The sequence below is a fragment of the Melospiza melodia genome, chromosome 2, assembly GCF_035770615.1.
Source record: "Melospiza melodia melodia isolate bMelMel2 chromosome 2, bMelMel2.pri, whole genome shotgun sequence".
Lineage (NCBI taxonomy): Eukaryota > Metazoa > Chordata > Aves > Passeriformes > Passerellidae > Melospiza > Melospiza melodia.
The window spans coordinates 86,858,164-86,884,442 of record NC_086195.1 but is presented as its reverse complement, the minus strand read 5'-3'; the positions used below and the strand labels follow the sequence as shown (position 1 = coordinate 86,884,442).

General features: G+C 38.1%; 1 protein-coding gene across 1 annotated transcript in view; it reads left to right on the top strand.

The window, feature by feature from the left end:
* Positions 1–26,279, top strand: part of TRPC4 (transient receptor potential cation channel subfamily C member 4) — a 131,185-nt gene that overhangs the window by 95,581 nt on the left and 9,325 nt on the right. The window contains exons 4-8 of the mRNA XM_063149210.1: positions 270–606; positions 12,365–12,504; positions 20,177–20,490; positions 22,211–22,406; positions 24,047–24,241. Coding sequence (XP_063005280.1) covers positions 270–606; positions 12,365–12,504; positions 20,177–20,490; positions 22,211–22,406; positions 24,047–24,241 — 1,182 coding nt within the window. The remainder of the gene's footprint in view (positions 1–269; positions 607–12,364; positions 12,505–20,176; positions 20,491–22,210; positions 22,407–24,046; positions 24,242–26,279) is intronic.

Sequence of the window (26,279 nt, the reverse complement as noted above, 5' to 3'; positions counted from 1 at the left end):
AATGCAGAAGTGAAGATTTATTGGGAAAAGTAAATGTTTGTTTCTATGCGCTAACTATACTTTTGGCATTGAAGGAAAGGCAGGCTGACCCAGCCCTGTCTTACTGGTACAATCAGTATGAGTGAGATTGCACAATCAGTATGAGTGAGATTGCACAGGCTGTGGATTTATTTTAATGTTTTTAATCTCTATCTACTAAAGATACATGGAATGAAAAATCTTCACAGACATAGCAAGAAACTAACTCTCTTCCTTTCTTCTCTCTGTAGTTTGTTGCTCAGCCCAACTGCCAGCAGCTGCTCGCATCCCGCTGGTACGACGAGTTCCCCGGATGGCGGAGGCGACACTGGGCAGTGAAGATGTTGACCTGTGTTGTGATAGGACTCCTTTTCCCAGTCTTCTCTGTGTGCTACCTGATAGCTCCCAAAAGCCCATTGGGGCTGTTCATCAGAAAGCCATTTATCAAATTTATCTGCCACACAGCATCGTACTTGACTTTTCTGTTCCTGCTGCTGCTTGCCTCTCAGCACATCGACAGGTCAGACCTCAGCATGCAGGGACCCCCTCCAACCATCGTCGAGTGGATGATTTTACCGTGGGTCCTGGGTAAATGTATTACTAAAGAAAATACAGTGAAAAGTATTTTGAGCACTGTGGTTTTGCCAGGCGTTCCTGAGGCAGGATACAACAGAGTTCTGTCATGAATTATTAACCTACCAAAGCAGGCAGATGGTCCAGCTCCTCCAGTGTTTAGCAAGAGTATTTGACAGAGTAGACAAGCAGTAGAGTTTGAAAATCCAGAGTGATAGATTACAGTGAGAAGAAACAAAAGATATTAAGGATTCCTTCCTATGATTATGCAGTGCCCTGAAATATATATTTTTTTTCTCTCCAGACCAGAAATTGTCCTGGTTCTTGTGTCTATATTTTTAATGTGCTAATCTACTTTTAAAAAGAATACCTTTGCTACAAGAAATATTTTTCATGTTGGGAAATGAGGCATCATTTAATTTCTGTAGTGTTATTACTAACCTTAGTCACCTATAGTATGCTTCTTTCTAAATGACAGATGCACCTATTACAAATAGTGCTGATCAGCATTTTCAAGTGAGTATTTTCATTAAAATATGTGCACAGAATATTTTTTCAGTGCAAGAATTTGTCACTCAATTCAAACCAAATATCCTATGCCAGAAAGAATAGAAAAATTCTGTAGCATTTTTATAATAGAAAAAAAAATTACCTCTCTATCCTTATAGTTTACAATGAAAAATTTTGGGCTGGGATTATTGAAAGCCTGCTTTGTGTGGGCCATGTCACCCTTAAAAGTGTTCCTTCCTGTGATCCTAGTATTATCCTAGGTGCTCCCTAACTTTGCTTGTCTACCCTGCTAGATGGCAATTTCTCTCAGTGTGCTGTGGTCTCTCCCCTTTTTCTTATTTTTAGAATCAACACAAGTTGGACCAGGTCAGGGCAAATATATTTGTCTAAAACAAAATTATAGGAGGGACTCAGCAGTCTTGACTGCAAGAATTTAGGTTTGGTATATTCATTAAAATTGTCATCACATAGATAGGTACCTGCACAAAAATTTCTGAAACTTTTGTGGGATTTTGACACCATTACTTCTCCCAGAGCTTCTCATTAAGACACTGTGTATCTTTCATTTTTCCCAAACATGTGGGTTTCTTTAGAGCAACGTAATTGTCAAGGCTTTTGGCCCCATTGATCCTATATAATTTACTACACAGTGTTGAATTTGTAATACACTAGTTGGTTGGGCCTGTTATTCTGGAGAACAACAATTCAGTGGCTTTTCCTCTGCATGTGCCTTGGAAGAGCCCTGTGGGAAGCACAAGACAGGTGTATCTGCTTTTCATTTATAAAAACAAGCATGCAGGACTGAAAAGCCTGTCTATGCTCATTGTCAGGCACCTGTCAGAAAGACCTGCCTTCCACAGGTGAACTGCTTTTTGGGATTTTCCCCATGATAGCCCAGCAGTGCTCACCACCAGCCTTCTCTGTGAGGTGTGTTTTCCTTGGCTGGGTAAATATTTTTAATATATTTTAAAAAAGCCAAAATCTAATATTATTGCAAAGAAATTATTCAATCTGGGAGGTTGTCTAGACTGATACTTCTTACAGACAAGTCAGACTAAGTTCTGTAAGCAAGATTCACATTTAAATATTAAAAGAAAAATTCCTCCAGTTAATTTTCCCTGTATTTTACCATCAAGAAATGAGAAACTAATATAAAACCTATTATCTTTATACATTGCCTCCTTAGAAATAAATGCTACAATGCTGAGGATGAGCAGGAGGCTCTTCTGTACTGTGCCATGCCCAGAGGAGATATTAGTACCTTTTCTCTCTGGCCTTCCAAAGTAGCAGGTGGTCAGGATCTACTCACAGTATCCTGAGAATAAAGGATAATAAGAAAAAATGCACAGCTGACACACAAACCTTGACATGCCAAAGTGGATTTTGTCATTAACGTGTCTTTTAAAAGAGCTGAAAGAAAGAGGCACAATTTGAGAAGGGCAAGGGCTAGTTTCTGCAGTAAAGGCGATTCAAAAATTTTAGTGACCAGCTCCTCTCCAAAACACACTCAGTGGGAAGAGGAAGAACCTCTAATGCCCTCAACCTCTGACACAGTTGTTTACTTAGGAAGATGTTTATGTAACTCAGCATCTCAAAGCACTTGTTTGAAGAAGCCATTAACCCTGAGAATTATGGTGTTCAAGATAACTATCACTTCTAAAATCAACATTAATATTTTCAGCATAGACTCATATGGCTGGATTATGCCAGTGCTGAACAAACACTTCATCTGCAAGCAGTACAGATCAAGTCAAGGGAGCCACTTCCATAAACAAGAGCATGGATGAAGATCAATGTCTTGACACCACTGGTTAAATAGCTTGTAGTTAGTCTAGACTGTGCTGTTCAGAAAAGCCATGCCTTCCAAAATCTCTTGCATCCAAAATGATGCATTTTGCACACTGATCTCTAGTGTTTCCTAACTAGCAGTTTCCTGTTCCCGTTTCACATTTTCTGTGTTCAGCTTTCAGGTTTTAGCTGCTGTAGTGCCTTAGCCCAGCCAAATAACGAGGCCTCAGATTCACCCATCATGATTTAAGGCAATTCATTTGGCACCTGATTTCCCCGTACCACTGAAGGAGACACACATCTCCACAGGAAGTTCCAGCTCACAGCATGTGATGAACATCTATTTCAGCTTTTTTGTTTGTATATTTAGGTCTTTTTCATGTTGTGTTTTTCTGTTTGGTTGCTTTTTGTTGAGGGGGTTGTTTTTGTTCCTTTTGTTTTGATGGATTTTTGTTTGGTTGGTTTTTTCAGTGGTGGTGGTTGTTTTTCTAAAGGAATGAATCTCAGCCAAACCCTGCTATTTTCCTATTCACATACATAAAAACTGTAGTCTAGTCATCTTTTAATAAACTTAGTTTTTTTCTTAAGTTCCTATCAATAAGCTAAGGTTTGTTTCCAGGCTGCAATTTAGTTTGTTGTCTAATCTCTTCAAACCATAAAATTATGCAGTAACCTTAAAGAGTAAATGAAGCACTCTTCAGGGGAGACTATAGCTGAGGTACATACAGATACTTTAGCATTTTCTGGATGTAAACAAAAAAATTTATTATTTAAGTAAAAACTAGTGTGGCTCTAGGGTTATAGCTCTTCTCTGGAACCTGCAACACGAGTTGCAGGAAAGTACTTCCTTGGAAAAGGATATCCTGCAGCGGCAACTACATGTCAAAACTATTAATATTTTAAACAATAGAACTTTTTTGGTTTTTCTTAGTTCAAGTAGCTCTTGTAGTTTGCATTTTAACTCAATCTCTCTTAATATTCAGAGAGGAAGAAGAGCTCAATGTTGCAGGTTTGTTGTCAACATGAAATCCAGGACACAAGTATTTCATGCAACTTCAGAAGTTTCAAGACTGTCCATAGTAACCTGAGCTCTCTAGTGAGCAAATAGTAATTAGCATTTGCCAACTACTATGTAATAGAAAGCTAAATGTGCATAATTAGCACATAATTAAAAGTGTCACTAGAGTAGGAAGCTCAGAGGGAAAACTTGTATTGGGCTACATTTCCATGGAGACTATCGACTTTACATTTTAAAAGTCTCTTGAGGAAACTTCTGCATTAATTTTGTCTTTTTCATGATTAGATGATTACACAAGTGGTGCTCCAGTATGTGGTGATTATCTGTGGAACAGTAAGTCAGTGTTACAAGGCTGTCATAACCTTAAGAAGCAGTTGTGGAAAAAATTCTCAGTAAGAAGAGTCAGAATCTCCTGTCCTTGCACTTAAACAAATAAGAAACAGGCTTTGGCTCATAAAGAAAATTAATTGTCATCTTATTACTGGCTGTTAGTTCACACTACAGAAACACAGGCCTATTTACTGTACTTGAGAATCCATCACCATTCAAAAATGAACAGGAAAATGAAGAATATCATCTTGGTAAAAAAAAACAAGGAGGAACAGTTTTTTCTATCATCATATTCCCATCGAATTGCTGTGTCCTCTGAGCATGATAGCAGTGATTCAGAGGGGAAATCCAACAAGACCCTACTTCACCCTCAGTGTGCCTTGACTGCTGCTCATTTAAGGATGATGTTGATCCCTGTACATTTGTCATAGGTGTTCTTCTACCCTAAACCATGGCCTCAAACCTAGCAGTCACTGTACTAAGTGTCCTCACAGTGGGCATTTGCTTCACTAGCAAATGCTACAAAATTCAGGGGAGAAAGGCATCAACTAGAAAAATTTAGAGTTCAGTAGTTGTGGTTAAAAGGCTCCCTGCCAGTTTTTCAGGGTGACTGTAGCAAAGGAAATTTTTTAGGGAATTTCTTTGGATGAGTTTTTTGCTCTTTTATGGTCATATTTAAATGCTCATTTTAATTGCATTGTTCAAAAGCCTGCCTGGAGCAGGAATACAGCCTTACTGTATCTCTTGAACAACATGTTCCCCATCCTTTCTGTCAGAATGGTTTATACTATTGGAGTACATGAATCTATAGAGAATGTGGATGTTTGGGAACTGTGCAAAATTGCAAACATTTGTGGTTAGCAAACTGCTGGTGGGATGTATGGGAATGTACAGTCTTGTCAGTCCTTGGCACAATGTGCATTCAAACTGATGGCACAGCAAGACACTTCAGAATAACTGATCGCAGAGGGGGCAAGTACAGTGTGCATCATCTTCTAAATTAGGTCAAGAAAGTGTTGCATAAAAAATTAAACATTTAGTATGAACTGACATGTTTGAGGGAGCAGATATAGAGAGTAATATGGTTGGCAAGATGAAACAGCACATAACCAGTAGTGACATATATAGCACAGAGCAGAAAAACAACCCCAGACAAAGCAGGAACACACCTTCTTTTTAAAGAAGCATAATGCACATAATGACCACAAAAGGCTATTAAGTCCAAACTACTGCTAAACACAGGCTAACTGAAAGGCAGGTCACATTGTTCAGGTTCCTGTACAGTCAGATCTTTAATTTCCCCAAGGATGAATATTTCACAGTCTCTCTCTCTCTCACAATGCCTGTGTCTAACAACTGGTAGACTTTTTTCCTGATACTATTAGCAATATCCCATGCCACAACATGCAACCATCATTCATCCTTCCAATGTACGCCTCTAGAACAAGTCTGGCTCCAGCTCTTTGGAACCAGCAATTTCATCAGTGGATGAAAACAGCATTACAGAATCACAGAATATTCTGAGTTGGACCCACAAGGACCATCTCCTAAGTGAATGGCCCATACAGGGATCAAGCTTACAACCTTGGCAGTATTGGTACCATGCTCTAACTTTTTCTTTGGGAAGTACTTTTAAGGGTGCCTCTGGCCATGTCATTCCCACTTTTTTACCTGATCTGACCCAGGACCCACTGCACAGTTGTTCCCCTCACAAGCAGGTATTTACCCATGGGAAAGCCAGAGGTGTGTGTTGATTTTGCCCATGTTCTCTTGAAATAGTTGTACTCTGTTAATTAATATGCCCCAGATATTCAGAATTCAGTGGAAGCCCCTGAATTATGCCAGAGTGCTTCTTGTTACCTTCATATACCTTCAGCGGAGATCAGTTCATCAGCCCAGGTGTAAAACAGAAGAGCTATATCAATCCTCCTCAATGCTCACTGAATTCCCTGGAAGGATTTTCCTTTGCTTCACTGAGCTTTATATCATTAGCTGCTTGTCTCACTTCTTGTATCTGTGAAAAACTCTACATCACATTACATAACAGAGCAAAGTTGATTTTGTCAGTTAAATGGTTTCACAGCCCCACAAAAATATGTTCTCTGAGAAACATGCTAAAAGGCAGTTGTTGATCTTGGCATGCAAAGATTGACCTCAAGGAACCTCTTGCTTCCCATCACTTAATGGTAAGGAACAAAAATAGCTCAGAGCAACCAACCTTTTGTGGGAAAGGTAAGGCCAAAGTTAGTAAGGGATCCACAAAACTTTTTGAGCCCAAACATAGTTCAGGATATTGCCTTTCGTATCTCTCTGACAAATTTTGATGTTATTGTTCACAGTGAGAGTTTAACCACAATTATGATTATAAACCACAAAAGGCAGTGTTTTAGAGATGGCATAAATCTTTGTGAATTTCCACAGTTGCTGGAAATTTTTTTTGCAGTTGCTCAAGTTTCAGTACAACATAGGAATTTAGACAGGCTGTGTCTAAGTTTTTTTCTTAGAACCTAAAACACCTCTGAATGGATTTCAGAGGGAAGTTATTTCTTTGTTGTTTGTTTCTTCTGCCTGAGACTGGGATGTGTTCCTTAAAAGTAAAATTACAGCTCTAGGTAGCTATAAAGGATCAAACAGGATAGAAGCAAAATGTTTTCTAAGCAGAAGTTGTCTGCCAGCACTAAAACATACTTTGTTCAACCCAAGGCTTCATCCAAAGCAACAGAATTTTTGTAACAGTATTGAGCTGCTGCCCTGCTCAAAGTTGCAAGATTTGCCATCAGTCTTAATTTATGAAAAGAAAAGCAAGTCCACTCTTTTGAAAAGATATTTCAGAATCTAATATCCAAAGATTTCAAGACTGGAAATACAACTTCAAAATCAAAATCTATAGATAAAAGTTGAAAATAAAAGCAAATCTTATCAGTGTATATTTATTGATGTATCTGCACATTTATCATATGCAGTATGTGATATCTATTACTAAATTCTTAAGGATTTTTTAAAAGTGCTATAAGAACTTTAATGAACGATGCTATTTTTCTAAGAACATTTTTATTTCAGTGCTTTTTGTTTTTCTAAGATGTATTTTCATTTTGTTGCTTTGACTAGAACTTATGACATATGGGGTTTACTTCAGAAGAAACAAATTAATTTCTCATTAATGTTCAGATAATTTTGCTGCAAAAAAAGTGTTTAACTCACAAATTAATTTCATTTCTCCAAATTCATTTCATCTGATCAATTTTAGTTCCTTTCTTGCTTCAGGCAAACTGGACTTCATTCAAATGGTTGCAGTTGATCAGTTTGCATGTATAACAATTCACAATGGTTTACAAAACCTCCCCATGGTGTCTGTCATTCCCAGGGCCCTTTGTGGTCTGTGAGATTCCTGCCCTGAACTTATCTATTTCATCCCATTAAAACTGTAAGAGTTTATAAAATTTTTCTCTGTCATCTTAGGCTGTTTCAAAATATCCGTGCTGTTATTTCTCTTTTACTGCTCCAATATGTGGGTATAAACAATGCAGCAAGTATTTGAAAGTCTTACCCTCAACTTTTTAATTAAAATCCTTGATTAATGAGGTGGAAGAGATGCATGATGTTTATCATTTCCTTGCAAGTGGCAATAAATGATAACAGCATGGTATGGATAGGTGAGGATCTAAGAGGCAGGTGTTAAATCTGGCTGATGTGAAGAGATGGGAAAGACACAGTTGGAGCAAAGAGACAAAATATAGCAAAGAATATCCAGCTAAAATAGTGAAATTTGCTCTGAGTGGAATTATTTCAGCTAAATGCAGGCATCTGGAAGTTAGACATCTGTTTTAATTAAGCCTGATCCTCCATGGCTTCCTTTTCAGCCAGTGGGAAGACTGACCCACCTGCAGATGACAGGATTATTGCCTTGGAGATTCCTGTTTCCTCCCAGGGAGCTAAAAGAGGGCCTTGGGCAAGCAACTTGTCCCCAGCCTGACTGCCTAAAAGGCTTTTGTTTTAGATATGCTCCCTGTCTTTTGCTGGTTTCTCTTAGCAGTTTTTCCCCAATACCTGTGTGCAGGCTGGCAGTGTCCTCTCTGTTTTGTCGAGATGTCAGCTTCCTTGCTGCTGAAAGTGTAGCTCTGACATGAGCTCTGTCAGTTTGCAGCAGTGTTTGCTGCTTTGGAACATTAGTAATCAGGCAGTGCCTGGACTCTGTGTCTCTTTCCTACCTGTAGCAGTGCCTCTATTAGACAGTCTTGTCACTGCATATCTTCTCCTCTGTCATGTCAGGTCGTGTTTGGGAATGCCCTAAAGCCTCCTTTCATAATAAAATCAGGTACTATCCAGCTATCCCTTAATCTTCCAAGTAGAAAAGTGTACAAGGTCACAGAAATAATTCTGCTCTGATCTCTGGATGTATTTTTCTAAAAAAAAATACACCCAAGAAAAAAAAACCCTGTAGATTTTCCAAGTCTTTTCCTGATTCTCCCAGTGAATGTAACAGAAGAAAATTGGCGTGTTGTGTCAGAGCCTGTGGACATAAGGACTTCTTCCCCTCAGACACGTCTTTCTTGTAAAAAGATACAATTCTGATCTGCAAAAAATTTCAAGGCCTCTGCTGGCTGCTGTAAATTAAACCTAAACAGCACGGCTGGGAATCCCTGAGGTTTGTTGTTCAGAACACTTTCATCATGTAAGCTCACCAGGCCTTACAGACATCTTCAGCCTTGCATAAAGGCTCTGGGATTTCAGAGAACACTTTTCTAGGACAGCCCCTGAGGCACACTTGGGAGGATTTAGAGAACTCTAGAGAGTCCAGTTCTTCCAGCATTCATTGCTCCAGATGAGCCCTGCTAAGAATCCCTAGCCATGGAGACCTGGTAGCTGCAAAGACTCTGATCACAGCTGTCATGGTGAGGTTGCCCTGCAATTGTGAATTTGAGAAATCAACCTTAGGACTTGGTACCAAGATTTGCTTTCAAAAATACATGTGTGGGCAGCTCTCCTGTGCATATGTGGGCTGTGTGTCTTTCACAAACATAGAATCCATCTGTCCATCAGCATAGCTTCAAGTTCTCTGGAGTCACGTAGCATCTCAGTAACTGTATTTATATATTGAGTTTGTACTTAGATGCTTTGGCTGGCAAGAAGAGCAAGCTATCACATCTCTCTTGCAGCCAGCAAAAATATGGGATTCATAGTTTTCCATTACTATTTGCTTAAAAAGAACATGCATCAGAATGAACATAAAAGTTGTCTTGAACCAAAAAAATAATTAGAACCACCACCTTTACAACATCAAAGTATACTCAGAACTTTCAGCTGCCAAATGACTTCCAAATTGCTGGTCGCTTGGATTAATTGTGCTTCTAATTCAAAATGATCAAATTTACAACAGCCATATATTCTCTTCCCTATTTTATAATAGGTCAGTATTTCTCTGTTAATGTCAACTTTAAAATTACATTTCATTTTCTGAAGCCCAGGAAGTGCTTGGAAAAACAGTCTGGCTTTTCACTCACAAAACAGATCAAGTGCAGCAGCATTAGTCAGCATTTCTTTTTCAATCTGTACATAATCCCATTATATTTTAGGCAGTGCCATCAAAGCATACAATGCTGAGCAACAGGCTTACAGAGAGCAGCCCCACTGCAGTCTGTGTCAGTTCATATCTTTGCCTGGTGGTGAAGACTTCAATTAACCTAAAGCCTCTTGTTAAAGCATTCATCTTAATTCATCTTATTTTGCATCCCAACCTATTACTGCTGTCTTTTCAAAGTGTATTTTAAAACCAATCCTTAACTCTGATAAGTCACAAAAAAGTTTATTTCATTCTATGAATGTGTGTATTGATTTCTGCAAAGCCTTTTTATTTCGGAATCTTCTGTCAATGCAGCTGTTTGCTTTATGAGCCATGGCAGTCTTGCGAATGTCAAGATCCTGCAACTTTTAAGTAAAAATTCCTTAAATGAAAAAGAGCAAGGCACTGTTCTGTGACACTGAGACTTAGGGGCCATATCTGTGTTACACAGACTTTGGCTTGGAGCCTGGAGCCAGGTCTTTTCCTGCTGTATGATTTTTATGTGCTATAAAGCAGGTGGAGCAGCAGTGATTCAGAGCAGTGTCTGTAATGTGGAGGGGATATAGCAGCCCACAAAGCAGCTGCTTTTATGACCTGATGATGGTTTGGTCTTAGCAAGTTATGCGCAAAAGGCAGTGGAAGAGCAAGCAGGGACATTTGCAAGTTCAGGGACTGTGTGGTGAAGGTTGGAGAGGACTGTGGAGAGAAGGGGGAGGCAGATCTGCTGTCACCATGTCCGTACTGCATGTCACGAGTGACCAGGTCTTTGAAGAGTAAGTGATTAAGTCATTTTACTGGCTGAAATGGGCAGGCACATAGGAGCCTGCCCTGGTAGCCTTGTGAAAGTGTGTTGCCTTTGTGATGGCACTTGGGCAGCTAACAGCAGTGTAGCAGGACAGAGCAGTGTGCTCTTAGAGGATATTGACCCTTGCCGTGCAATCATGTTCAGCCGTTCTCCCGCTGTTGGGCAGCACAATTGATTGCATCGTTAAAATAAGTGTTCACTTTGTAACAGTGCTGTATTTTCTGGGTTGGTTTTATCTGATACACTACAGATAGAGTTGCAGTCAGCCTGTCTAGGCTGTTGTAGGCAGTGAAATGGGCCTATTCCGCTTTCCTGTCTGCATGTTCCCATCGAGATCCTTCCTCAGAGTGTGTTACCCCAGGTCTGCAGAATGCTGAAATGGTGATGGTGGCATGGCTGAAAATTAATCCTGTGAAAATAAAAATTGCTGGCTCAATCAGGTGATTCAGGTACTCCTGAGGCTTGTGAGTATTGGTGATGACACACAGAAAACAGATGGGACCATGTGTCTGAGGTTTGAGGGTGAAGTTAGTGAGGAAGGAGACTTTTCCTTCAGAAAGTAAGCAGGAGACAGAAACACTAAGCCAATACACTGGAAAATTAATTTGTAATAATTCAAAAACCTACATGGCTCAAACAAGAGTAGGCCAGAGATTACTTCATACAGATCATGCTTGAGAAAAATCACAAGTTTTCCATCCAGTCAGCCAGAAGACCCACTGCAACAAAATGTTACGGTTTAAGGAGAATTAAGCTCATAGTAAGGAAATGCAGAACTCTATAGGCCCCTGCACAAAATCTGTTTATCATTTTCTAAAACAGCAGGTGAAAAAAAGACATTTACTGTTACTCAACACCAATATGTGAGAGATTGGTATTATTTCTGCCCCTCTAATGAGCACAAAGTAAGGAATTCCTGCAAGAAAATAATTAACTGTGAAAAATTAAAAGTTGCAATGGTATTGTTATCAAAAAAATCTCTTTAGATAATAATGAAATGTGCATCTAAATGTACTATGTTGTCTTATAAACAAAATATACAATAATGTGGAGTATCTTCTTCAGAGTGGTTTTAATATTTATAGCATTAAAAAGAGTCTCCACACAGTTGTCTCTGAAGCTGTTAAACCAAGTTCATGTTAGACAACTTGCAAGATTTTCCACTTGGATTGAATATTTGTGTTTCACTGTGTCTAGCACAACGTGTGCTCTGCACACCTGAAAACAGTTTCAATTGCTTCATGTCCCAAAGGAAGGTGTCAACAAAAGACTTTCTTCTGGACACACTACTCTCTCATATGGAAAAGGGAGACTTTAGCTCAGCATTGACAATAACAATAGAAATTCTCTTCCTTATTATGTGGGTTCCAAATAAAATAAATTGTGTTGGATTGACCTGCAGTCATAAATTTTCCAGTCTGAAATACATTGCATCAGTTGCCAAGGACTGAGTTGACACTGGTAGCTTATTTTAAGACTTTTTATACTTTTTAGGATACAATGCGAAAGTGATTGAAGAAAACCAAAGAAATTGTCCTTGTAGAAGCAGATTTTTTTATGGGGGTTTTGTGTGACAAATTAATTCTGGAAATAGCAAAAAGATGAAATTTTACCTATCCGGATGTGTAAATTAGAGCACTTATCCACCTGCCCTTTACACTAGATGTAAGGAAAATCAATCTATCATGAGTTAAGTGTCTAGAATAGTCACAGCCTTTTAAAACTTAATATTCATGCCTAATGAATTATGTTTTATTTTCAGGTTTTATCTGGGGTGAAATTAAACAGATGTGGGATGGTGGACTACAGGACTACATTCACGATTGGTGGAATCTCATGGATTTTGTAATGAACTCCTTGTACTTGGCAACAATCTCCTTGAAAATCGTTGCATTTTCAAAGGTAAACTGTAAAAAAAAATCAGCAACATTTCAAAGATAAATTAAATCAGGCTTCTTCAATCTTTTATCTGTGTTTGGAGGTCCTGAGGCTTAGCAATTCAAGAGATGTATGATGTGCTCTGTGAATCTTCTGCAGCAATGACAGGAAACTAGACAAGTATAAGAGCAAACAAAATATTGGGTTTTATGCTTTTTTCTCCTTGGCCTGTGCAATCTTTTCTTATTTTGCCCTGAGCTGTCATACTGTTAAATTCTTGAGAAATGAAAATTACCTGTAATATTTTATAATGCTTGCATTTTATGTTAATCTTTGACTTTTTGAGTGAGAAATTATTGCCCCTAAGACAATTTTACATAACTACTGCCAAAATATGTGGTCAAAATTGGTGGGGGGAACTAAAGAGCAAGATTTTAATTTTGTTTGAAAATTTATTATAAGTCATTTGAGGCTGTGTGTGTTCATTTTTATGTTCTTTTCATGGACTTGTTTTGAAAACTCTTATATTTCCACTCTTTTAAGTATCTTCCAGCAGAACAGCCCTTCTTTCCAAAGGCACAGAACATGATGTTGTGAACATTTTGTCTGTATTCCACATGAATAAATAATATGACAGAAATTCCTCATAAAATGAGATATCTTGAGCCAAAAATGATCTATAGCGCAAGGAAACCACATATGAAAGGAAATATAAGGATTTTTTAGCATTTGTCATAGAGTTCCTACCACATCCAAGTAGAGATAAGCCCACTTTTACTGGCCACTGGGATCAGCATTGTACTTCAGCTTTTTCAAGTTCCCCGCCGCCAGCAATAATTTATAGTTGCAATAGTACTACTCTGTGTGCATGGAAGGAGAGTCCCTCCTCTGCCAAGATGCTTCTGACTGGGACAAGGAGAGAGCCATCAAGTAGCCAGTGACGACTTCCTCTCCTCAAATAGCAGCTGTTCTTGCTGCAGCCCTGCCACAGGCATAGAGGAGCTTAGGAACTCTAATTTTTATCATCTTGTGTCTGCTCACAAAGTTCCGTGTGCCAGCCAGCCAGGAGCAGGGATGAACAAAGACCCTCCCCCGGTCGTGTGTTGACACATCAGCCTTCTTTGACGAAAGGTTTCTGACGTGCTGGATCTCTGGCTGCAAACCTTTGGAAGTCTTCTCACTCGAAGAAATTTGGAGCCTGAAAGAGGAAGGTGCTCCAAAGAGTGGTGAAGTGTCATTTAAAAGCTAATGAAATGCCTTTTTACACACAAAGATGCTTTATAATAAAATGACTAGAAAATAAATAGTCATTTCACTGTCCCTTGAAATAAAGCACACAGTTCATTTAAAATAGATGTTTCCAAAGCATTGGAGATGGCCAATTATTCACTTCAGAATAATATTGATTAGAAGACATTATAATCCTTTCATCTCCAAAATGGCTTCTGCTTACAGTAATCAGATTCCAAGGTGACAGTATCTGGGATAATGTGCATCCATTACTCTCCAAATTAGTGAGTACATTTTAATCATGGTGAATACAATGCTTACAAAAGCTCTGCTAGGCAACTGAAACACATGATAACACATGACAATGAACAGAGGAATATAAGTGTTATTTAATACCCTGCCACATTCCTTCAAATGCCTACAACAGAGTTCTTTGCCACTATGCCAGATGACGTTGAGAGGATGCCAAATGTAACCAGTATATTTTAATGTAAAGCTTTCATTTTCTTTTCCTAAGCATTGTGAGTCAGGTTTTTCTAAGTTACAGCTCTTCTGTCTTTATTAAACCAAATATATAAGGTCAGTTCTTAGATTTATACTATCTTCTATGGATCACTTCCAGCCACCCAAGAAAACATTTTAACCAACTCCCTTGAATGAAATTATGAGCGTCTCCTGTGTGATAAATATTCCCAGAGTAAAATACAGTGTTTATTGCCCATTTAAGGCTCTTACTGATGCAGTAGTTAAGCAGATGGATATTATCTAGAGTAGCTGATGGGGTAATGTAAAATTCAGCAAAGCTTATAATTTCAGGATGAGGGACTGCTAAGATAACTCAAAGTAACTGGTTTCATTGCCAGTATTCAAATAAAATAATGACATCTTATAATTTTCAATGGCCTGTGGTTTATTGTCTCTGTATCAACGTTAGGTCTTCCTAAATTATCCAGTGTATCCATTGAAAATGCTCTCTCCTCCATAAAAATATCATAATCTATAGTACATTGTTATATTTTTTTTTGAAGTACAAGATGACAGATTTTAAGCAGCACATTTGTTTTTATGAAGGGTTTTTTGGTGTGCTAAGAAAAAATGGTTCCTTTTATGTTTTTTGAATATAATGTATTTTGTTTTGGTATGTAAAGGTGAGTGCAGTGCCAACATGTGTGCAGAATCTTCTTGCTTTCTCTTAAATACTTGTTAAACTTGAACATTAGACATAGTGCTGCTTGTTTCCAATTCTGCTAAAAATCACATACAATCTCATATTGCTGATAAAGTGCCTCAGCCTCTGATGTGAAGATCTAGTAGGGAAACAAATTCCTATTCAGGGCAAGAACTCTGAAGAGTAGCTAAAGTACATTATTTATCTCAACATTAACTGGCTTAATGATCACTGTGTCAGGTCTACTGTTTTCAGGAGTAAATAAGATTCTATATCTCTCCTGCCCCCAGTTCTGCAGACGCTAACATATTGTTACATGTTTGCATTGTAAAATTGTTTTGATTGGTATTTTATCAGATTCACAGACTAAATGTCCATTTACACAGGCAGATTAACACCTCTCCACCCCTGAGAAATTATGGACCTTATTCCTCAGTGTAATTACCATTCTAAAGCTCTCTGCTAGGCCACCCCCCTGCCCCCTTCCTACTGCTGCTTGAAATTCCACATAATGAATGCAAAGATTGCCACATACATTTTAAAATAGGAAGAGTTCACATTTACATATGACTTTTCAGAAAAGTATTTGAAGTACTTTTCCTGAAATGGATATTATTTAAGTTGTCTCTTTGTGACCAGAAACAAGAGGGTCATCTTAGACTGAGGTCCAACAGCCCATTAAACGTTCAGGTAGACTGATCTACATGTCTCCTTGATCTCTTGTGGTGCTTCCAAGAGATCGAGAGTTCATGCCTTTTGCTTTAATGGGAAAACAGTGATCATCCAGCAGTTTTTTCTCACAAATGGTTCAGATATTGAATTTGCATTTTAGTTCCTTTGACTAAGGATCAGGGATTATTACCTTGTATTCCCTGGCTGACACTGCAAAAGCATCATATATTTACCTTGAAACTCTACTGTTTATGTGCTGCTCAATTTGTTTTCTGCTCTTCTTAATTTTCCATTGATGTGCCATGTAAATTTCCTTCAACCACAGAGCCAATAATGGGTGTTATTTAATCAAATTAAGTGGTAGTTGGCTTTGCTGTATGTCAAAAGGTTGTGTTTGCATTTCCAGGGGGGTTAGAAATTCATCAGGGTCACCAAATAGAGGACTGCAGAGTATCAACACCATGATTTACAGCAAACTCAGTGTTGCAATATTTTCTCTTACCATTTTCCACTCCTTAGAACAATATTAATTTATTTATCCTGTGTAGAACAGAAGAATTTCAACAAACATGAGTGAGAAAAAAATACTTCAATTCTATGTGGTTTGACTCTAAGATACATTTTTTTTCTTTTTCACTGTCCCTGGTTTTAGTATACCTAGTCTTTTTGCTGCTCTTCTGTATTTTCCTTTTCACATGAAAGCTGCTTTGTTCTGCAGAGGTTTTTTTCAATATTTCTAGATTCCCTTTCACCAGAGCATCCTCTGCTCTGGTTAGTGTATTCAATAGGGGTTTGTTGTTAAGAGACCTCTTATACTCATTATTTTCTTTATATTGTTTGCTGTCTTCTTGCAGTTAGTATACTTCACAGACAATTTCCAAACTTATCTCTCAGGCCTTCACCTTTCTCACTTTTTCTGCCAAGTATTTACAGTCTTTTAAATTATGTTTCTTCAACACTGAAATAACAGCCATCACTCTCCACTTACGATGGTGACACCTCTTGAATTCTATCCAAACATGCAGGAAGCTCTTGGGCCCAGAAAAGGAAGAGTCAGTCACATTGAAACATCACAGTTGTGCCTTTGATTTCCCTTTTACAAATTAAACGTCATTTGATCTTTTCTGAATGTTCGAACAAATCAGTTTTGTGTCTTTTTCCAGGACATCATATACAAGGTCCCTTTTTCCTCACCTTTCTGCTTGACATAATTTCTTTTAGAAAATGTGATATTGGACGCATCTTGCCAGACTACAGCCATAAGACAGTCTATCCCCTTCCCCGACAATCAATGAGGAGAAAATGAGAAACTTAAAGAGCAACTCACCTATATGGGGTATTTGCTTTCCCACTACTCTAGAACTGCTCATTTCTCTTTGCTGACTGTAAGAGTAGATGGCAGAGTGCAGATATGGCTATCCACACCTGACTTGTTAAACTTGATTCTTCTTGTCTTGGTATATCATGTGCTATACTTGTTCAGTGTCCTGTAGTTCCATGTGTTTCTCTGAAGGGTATTTTCTTCAATTTCTCCCAACTCTCTCACATCTGTAATTTCCCTGGAATCTGCCACTACTTGCCCTCACCTAAAATATGTCTGCAGTTTGATGCTTTTGATTCTCTACCAAAAACTCCATTTCTTCCCAGTTTCCTGAATGTTCTTCACATTTCTCCATGACTGTATTTTACTTTATTGCCCCAAGACAGCTTGTGTACTTTTCCCTAATCTGAGTATCTACTGCACTGTCCAATACCAACCTTTGCTTGTACAGACAATTATTCCTAGTTTTTTAAAAGGCGCAAGTTTTCAGCTGTGAGGGTTGGAACATGCCATGAGAATTTGCAGTAATGTGCTGTAAAATATTATTCTAAGAAAGCCATTATAGGAATCATGCTGAGGAATTTTCATCTCTATCCTCAGACACACTGAAAATAATTTATTCTGCTTGTTATTCTTGTTTTATCTCTTAGGTGTTGTCCCCAGTAACTAAATTCTATTTTCTACTGCCTGTTTTTTATCACTGAACTTGAATCAATCAGAACTGGATTAGAGAGCCATAGTGAATGGGGTAGATGAGCATAATCATTAGGGAGGGGATAGTCTAATGAAGAGAATACTGATCTATGATTCCAGCATAGAAATTTAGGTCTAGATTTAATTCATTGCACTGTAGAGAAAAAATATCACAGGTGAACAAAATGTAAGGCTGAGTAATTCTTAATTCTTTAATGGGCTATTTTTCAGTTTTTCAGTTCTCATCCCCAAATCCAAAACCAAAGCTGCTATGGCTGCTTGTATATGAGTAAATGGCATTGTGCCAGGGATTGCTGTCAGGCACTGGGACAGTTTCACATGCAATACCAGTTGGTTAGAGAAACCCTGGTGTGGGGCCTGTGCCGACTGTTGATGTCCAAAGCAATGTCCAGTTCCCCTTCACAGTTTGGATTGTAGAATCACAGAATCATAGGATGAAATGGGTTGGAAAGGACCTTTAAAGGTCATGTAATCCAGTGCCTTTGCAATATGCACAGACATCTTCAACTGGATCAGATCAGGCTGCTCAGAGCTTCATCCAGCCTGACCTTGAATGTTTCCAGGAATGGGTTATCTACCACTTCTCTGGGCAGCCTGTTCCAATGTTTCACCATCCTCATCATAAAAAAATTCTTCCTTATATCTAGTCCAAATCTACCCTTTTTTAGTTTAAAGCCATTAGCTAATTCCTATTGCTACAGGCCCTAGTAAAACATCTATCTCCATCTTTGCTATGATGCCCTTTTAGATACTGGAAGGCCACAAGATCTCCCCAAAGTCACCTTTCCTCCACAACTCTCTCAGCCTTTCCTCAGAAGAGCGGTGCTCCAGCTTTATGACCATTTTCACTGTATGCCTCTGGACCAACTCCAACAGTCCATGTCTTTCCTGCATGGGGGATGCTGCAGCTGGATACAGCACTCCAGGTGCCATCTCACCAGAGTGGAGTAGAGGGACAGAAAACCCTCCCTTGGCCTTCTGGCCCCACTACTTGTATAGCTCAGGATATGGTTGGATTTCTGGGCTGTGAGCACTCATCTACCAGCACCTCAACTCCATCTCCTCCAAATCCTTTCACTCCCCAGACTGTCTTGATACTGGGAGCTGCCCTGACCCAGGTGCAGTGCCTTGCACTTGGTCTTGTTAAACCCCATGGTGTTCCCATGGGGCCACTTCTTGAGCTGGTCCTGGTCCCTCTGGATGACATCCTGTCCTCCAGGCATGCACTCATGGATGCATTCATCCAGCCAGTTCTTTATCCACTGAACAGCCCACCTATCAAATCCATCTCTCACCAATTTAGAGAGAAGGTTGTCACAAGGGACCATGTCAAAAGCCTTACACAAGTCCAGACAAATGACATCTGCAACCCTTCCCTTGTCCACTGATGTAGTCACTCCATCATGGAGCACCACTTGCTTGGTCAGGAAGGACTTCGCCTTGGTGAAATTGTGCTGGTGCTTTAAATTGTGTCCCTGTCCTCCATGTGCCTTAGCACAGCTTCTAGGAGGATCTGCTCCTTGCCCTTTCAAAGCACAGAGGAGAGGCTGACGGGTTGGCTGTTCCCAAAGTTTTAATTTCTCCCTTTTTTAAAAATGGGTGCTATGTTTTCCTCTTTCCAGTCTGGGAACTTCACCTGACTGACAAAACTTTTCAAATATGATGGAGAGAGACTTGGAAACTACATCAGCCAGTTTCTTTAGGATTCTGGGATGCATCTGATCAGGTCCTACAGACTTAACTTATGTTACTCAGGTGTTTCTGAACCACTCTGACAGCGATCAATTTCTTTGCAGGGTGAGTGTGGTGAAATGCTGTGATGCCTGTTTATGTTGTGTCATCTGGCCCCAGTGACACATGGAGTCCCTTTCCTTACTGCTCAGGGCATGCCCAGCAGCTCTGAAGGTGCATGTGCATGGTCTAGAATAGGTAAATACAGATAACACCATAGGCCCCATTTGAAATCTGCTTTATATTATATTATCCCCTTTTTAGAGGCTTCCTAGCATAGATTCTCTCATCTGATATGTTCTATAAAACAGATTAATGAGTTCAAATAAATAATAATGAGTCTGCTATAGTAGTTAATCCTCAGTTCCTCAGTTCAAATATCTTTCATCTTCGAGAATATTTTTTTTTTTTTGGTAGAGCCTGAACAGAAGTCACAGTTTCAGGGGTCAGACTCTTTGATAATGAGACACATAAGCAGTTTGCCATGGTTCATTAATAAACATCTTTTTCATCATTGGTCCAATATTAGTGCTAATTGATATACTTACTTGGTGATTGAATGTTTTCTTCCTACTTGCCAGAGCTTTTGTGGGTTTCTATCCATCACTGTCAGCCCTGCACTTTCCTTCAAATAAATAATTTACCTGCTTGTACAGCTGGAAATTTCTATAATCCTAAAAAGCAAGGTGCTCAAAACTGTTCCTTTTGCAGTGTCAGAATTTTTAAACTGTGAAAATTTTTGCTACTGTGAAAATTTATTGTGATATCTGCAAATTAATTGAGCAGCTTATAAAGGAACTGACATGCTTGTTTATGCATCAAAATAGAGGAGTAATTTCTTCCCTTCTGCTTGTTTTCAGTACAGTGGGTTAGTTCCACGGGAGAGCTGGGACATGTGGCATCCAACCCTGGTGGCTGAGGCCCTGTTTGCAATTGCAAACATCTTCAGCTCCCTGCGCTTGATCTCATTATTCACTGCAAATTCTCACCTGGGACCTCTGCAGATATCTCTAGGAAGAATGTTGCTGGACATTTTGAAATTTCTCTTCATATACTGCCTTGTGCTGCTCGCTTTTGCAAATGGATTGAACCAGCTGTACTTCTACTATGAGACAAATGAACCTGGCAACTGCAAAGGAATACGATGTGAAAAGCAGAATAATGCATTTTCAACGTAAGTAGCTATTTATTTCTATCCTCCTCCTCTCCCCAAATATTTTAATGACTTAGATACTGTCTACAGAAAAGAACCTCTGTTTTCTGTTGGTATTGCAGTGGTGTCCTGACAAACACATCTAATATTACCCTAATAATAAAAAAAAACTTAACATTTCATCACTCTAATAATGTTCACCTCATACCACAGTGAGGTCTGTACAATTCAAGATATCTCAAAAGATATGAGGTAAAATAGATCTAAAGAGGAAGATAAATGAGATTAGAAGTTGCATAAAGTCACCAGTTCAGACCTTGCTCATCCAGGCAGCTGTCACTATGCATTTCTTCCATGTCTACTTGTGGACATTAAATAAGTCTGGTGTTCTAAAACCTGAAGATTGCTTCCAAATGTGATAGGCTGTAAAAAAAACATGCAGTCCCACATTCTACTGACTCTACTCCAAACAATCAAATTTCTAATTTCTATTATAAACTGTTTCTGTTTTTTTTCTCTTGAAAATCAATTTTACTTCATTATAGTTTTTAGTTCATCTACAGAACCAAAGCACTGCCAAATGAACACTAATTCTCTTGTCTTTCACCTTTCAACCTACATCAAACTACTGCTATAAATATCTATTTAACTATTAACTTCTGTGTATTTAGGCTTTTTAAAAAAATATATTTATTACCAATGGCTTCCTTCTTAGAGAAAATAACTTTATAAAAATAGCAGCCTTTATATCATCTTAATCAAGTAATTTTCCTCAGGCACAGCCTATTTATGTTGTATATTAATAACACTTATGCAGGTCTAAACTTTATGTGATCTGAACAGAAAAGCACACAGAAATTTTTCAGAGCTCAGCATTGAGGGAAGCAATATTCATCTGGGAAACAGTGAGGAGTACTGGTACTAGTGTCAGAAGGTATATGTCATGTCAAAATTTGATGCTTTATGTGCTCCATACTTTCAAGGAACAAGCTAACCAGGACAATTCTTATGACACTACAGCGTAGCTGAACACAGAACAAAAAGAGAAAATTTTCGATGTATCTAGCTGCAGAGGATTATTTTTTAAAGTTCATCATTGTTACTAGCTTCCTAGATGTTGTACAAACTTCTCTAAGGGAATATCATTTGCTTTAGGTATAAAAACACAAATTTCTTTTGAGAGCAGCATGACTTTTTTGTGTGTGTTTCCCTTCTTTATAAAACAAAACATATGCTAATGATAATAACGCCTTTCTAATTATTCAACTATTTTTATCTTAGTTGCTCTCAACAAATCAGTATTGCATAATGTGAGGATAAGGATACCATACTTCTTCCCACATCCTGGCGAGACACAATAATTACTTTTACAATCATACTTGAATTATTTTGGATCCTTATTTTACCCCTTATAGTTAAAGCAAAGGGTCAAAGTACTTCAAAAGAGGGTGTCCAACATGACATCTCTGAAACTATATTTATCTCTCTGTAATTTTAACAAAATCAGACTTTTGCTTGCAAGCTTATTTATAGACTGTATTGTATATCTAGAGGCCCACATTTGAAAGACTAGGCCATTGTTTCACTTGTTAGATATTCCCTCTATGTTGGCTATATTGTGATAAATGTCATTCATCTCAGTCAAATCAAGAACTTTTGTGTGCTTTGGGAGAAATTGAACAATCTGAGAACCAAATGTGTAGTTATTGTACAGCTATTCTTTCTGGGTTTTGTTTTTCAGGTTATTTGAAACGCTGCAGTCATTATTCTGGTCTATATTTGGACTCATCAATCTCTATGTGACCAACGTGAAAGCAAGGCATGAATTCACTGAATTTGTTGGGGCCACCATGTTTGGTACCTATAATGTAATATCTCTGGTTGTTCTACTCAACATGCTAATAGCCATGATGAATAACTCTTACCAACTCATTGCTGTAAGTTGTTTCTTATTTTTAGATCATTTCTAATATATACCCTCTCTCTGTTCCTACATTCAATTTTTCTGGCAGTAAAACACTTCACAGACAGGACATTGGGACAAATATTGCAATTTGCTCTGATTCTTTTGCACTGTTCTGGAAGGACAAGAAACCAGACCCAAGCTGGACTGGTTAAAGTGAAATTTCCCCACAACACCAAATGGGGAAGAGATGAGGAAGCCAGCTCGTGGGTTGAGGAGGGTGTCCTGATGCTTCTGGCAAGTGACATGGGCTACAGCCCTGCCCAAGCTGCACTATGCAGGACTTCTTCTTAGAAAAAGAATGCCCAGGATTGTTCTGTTGCTGCTTCATTTTTAATACATTATATTTATTAGCATTTGAAAGACTGCTATTTTATTTTTTTATCTGACATGGATATACAGTTAACAGAAATGGGGTGCCCGTGTTCCAAGGACACTAGCTATTCAAACTAAAGGTCATGTCTTCTCATTCAACTTCCTTTGAGAAAGCAGGACTTTCTTAGTCCTGCTTCCTCCTTCAATGAAAACTGTCTTTGTCATTACCAGAGCAATTGGCATAGTTTTATTTCTAAAGTGTCTATTAAGGAGTCTTAGAGAAAAAAACACTGATTCATCATATCATAATTCAAATATGATCATGCAGAAAGCAAACAAAAGAAAGCTTCACAGTCTTAAGATTATAAATATGCCTTTTTTCCAATCTGGAAATTACAAGTGTTTCCACAAAAGAAAAACCGACCACCTGTGTTTGTATAACTCTAGTTGTCAGAGTCTAGTGAACCAGATCACAGCATAGTACCACTCACCAAAACTTAGTGCTTACTTTTCTTGCTACAAGTTGTAAATTGTTGCTTTTGTTACTGTATGACCAGGACTATACCTGTAGCTGAGGTTCTTGGCTATCCAAATCTAACATTAGTGATCTAAACTTCTTGTTCAGCTGCTAGGATTTAGACATCTTTCCATGGCCTTTAGCTTTCATTTTCCCAAAAATTTCAGGATTTTACAATGCTATAGAGGTTCCAAAAGAAATGAAATTTCAAATAAAGTTAAAAACCCACCCCCCAACCTATTCCAAACATTGAATTCTGAAGTAGTAAGAAAAAGAAGATACTTGACTCAATAGTTTTAGTATCCTCATGATTTGTTGGATAACCTATCTGTGAATTTTAGGGACTGGTAATTTCTAAGAAAATGCATGAGCCTTGCTGACCTGTTGCAGCAGCTGCAGAGCAGCATAATTAGACTGATCTATGCAGAATAATGGTGAGCTGCTATTACAACAAACTGCTTCTTCCAGAAATGTAGTATTTCTCTGCTTGTAATTACCTTTTCTGTTTTTTGAGAGACTTTCAATAATTTAACAGCTTGTAACAGGAAAGAAGTGCTTATAAGTAGATACATACTTTACATATCGAACATCTTGCTGAGGTAAAGTAGCTTTGCTTTGCTTTGTGTTAAATATGTACTGTCAAAAGATGGCAGTATTTAAAAAAGACAATTCATTAGGATTTCAAGGTTGTTCTAGCTTTAGTTTTTTCAGATTTTTAGGGGCTTATTTCACCTCCTTAATTACAGCAATATCTATGTCAATGATGTGTTTCTTGTGTGCAGGATCATGCAGACATTGAGTGGAAGTTTGCTCGAACAAAACTCTGGATGAGTTACTTTGAAGAAGGAGGAACTCTGCCCACTCCTTTTAATGTCATACCAAGCCCAAAGTCTTTGTGGTATCTGATCAAATGGTTATGGAGACACCTTTGCAAGAAAAAAATTAGAAGAAAGCCTGAAAGTTTTGGAACAATAGGGGTAAGTTGTGTGGTTTACTCTGCCTATAGTCCTCCTCTTTGCTATATAGATGACTTTTTCTCAGCTTTACAGTGTGTCTGACCTGTCAAGTAATGTGCATATGATTTAGACAATTATTCTAGCAGAGAATGTTAACTTTTTACATGCATGTCAATGTATTTGAAGAGAAAGTATCATCATATCCCTGTACAATAAATTATGAACCATGACTGTGCTTCATCTACAGATAGTTCAAGAAAGGTTAAGAGCAATAAAAAATACAAGAGACCAAATGTGTACACTTGTCTGTCAGTGTCAGAATTTTTGGTTGCTAGTCCCTAGCTCAAGTTTCACAGTTCAGGGATAATTGAATACCATGAACCAGAGATTCATGTATGAAGTATTCATCATGGGATATTCTCTGTCTCTCTATCTCTCTGCAGGGAATGAAATGAGTTTGCCATAAAATTACTACCAAAAGCTGTTCCCATTAAAAAAAATTCAAAGGTGACAGCATTTATTTGGACTTGTTTTCTTGAATTTAAAGGTAGAGCTATTTCAGAATCCCATTCTGAAATCATACCATATTCTGATACTGCTGATTAGCAGTGACATTTCTAGGGGAAAAAAAAAAGAGGGGAAAAGACACACAAGGCGACCAAGAATAGTTCTGCACCTGGATTCAGCAGATGCCTGTGTAATATCTCAGCTACTTACTTTCTCTGGTAGATGCAGTTGTTAAAGCAGATTTGAACTTTTCCCCCTTAACTTCATCTACTTGAGATACCTCAGTCAGTGACACACTTTTTCCATAATGTCAGTGCAAATATTCAGGCAACATCCTAACCCACCAACAGCTAATTCTCTCTAGTTATGTTTCTTCATTTCCCATGAGCAAGTCAGTAACTAGGCTGAATTTAGCCAGCTCCAGCATGAAGAATACTGTTTGGGATAAGATGTGGATAATGGCATTTTCTTTATACCATAGTGATTTGATGAATATCAACGTTTCAAGTCTGTCAGGACTCAGATAGCCAAGCATTAAGTGGGAGACAAATATGGGTAAGGGGAAAAAGAAAGGGGCATGGTCTTGTGCTATTGATTCTTATAAAAAAAATTCCATCCATTTCAAAGAAGTCAGGGGGTATGATACAATTATTTGATGGACTGTTTCTATATCAACCATTTCTTTGTATTTCTTCCCTATTTCTTGGTAAGTGAATAATAAGTTTTTCCTACCTATTCTGCTGTCATATCCTGAAATGCAGTTTAATCTCTAGAAGTACTTGGAGAAACAAGTTCACATGCATGTACAGATATATGGTAAAGAGGAAAAGTGACATATAAAACTAATTCACAATTACTATGCTGATAAATTGATTTCATCCTCTTTGTAGAAAGCTTCAAATAAGGCTTATTGCAATATACTGATATTGTTGGCCAGTATCTAAATTGTGAAAGCAAAACTGTTTCATTTTGATATCATACTAGTACATATAGGAAAGAAACAGACAGGAAAAAAATCTAACAAACATGAGGGTGATATTGAATCAAACCAGTAATGGATGACAAGAAGCACACTGAAAAAAAATTTTAAGAAAGACTAACAATGATTCATATAGAAATTTTAAAGAGAACATTAACTAGCATGAATGGTGAATAATCTTAAGAGTAAAACATCTCTGTGTAATATAGGAAGTGAAAAAAGTAAATGCAGAGACCAACAGAAGGAGAAACTATGAGATGTTGTTAGAAAGAAAAAGTCAAGAGAGAGAGTGATGTACTTATGTGTGTGGGAGAGTGGGCAATGCTTCTAGGCACTTGTTAAACATTTGGTAGGGATGATTAGCTAGTGTAAACTGAGAGAATGATATTAAAATTAATGGTATGATGCCAGTGTATAGCAGAGGGTTGCTTGACACAATATTTCTGTTCAACTGAGACAGAGACAGAAAAACCTTATACAGCCCAGCTAAACTTTCAGGACAATATTTCTTGTCAGACCTTCCATCTGGGATAAGGAAATTTTTTTTTCTTACCCTCTCAAACTGCAGATTTG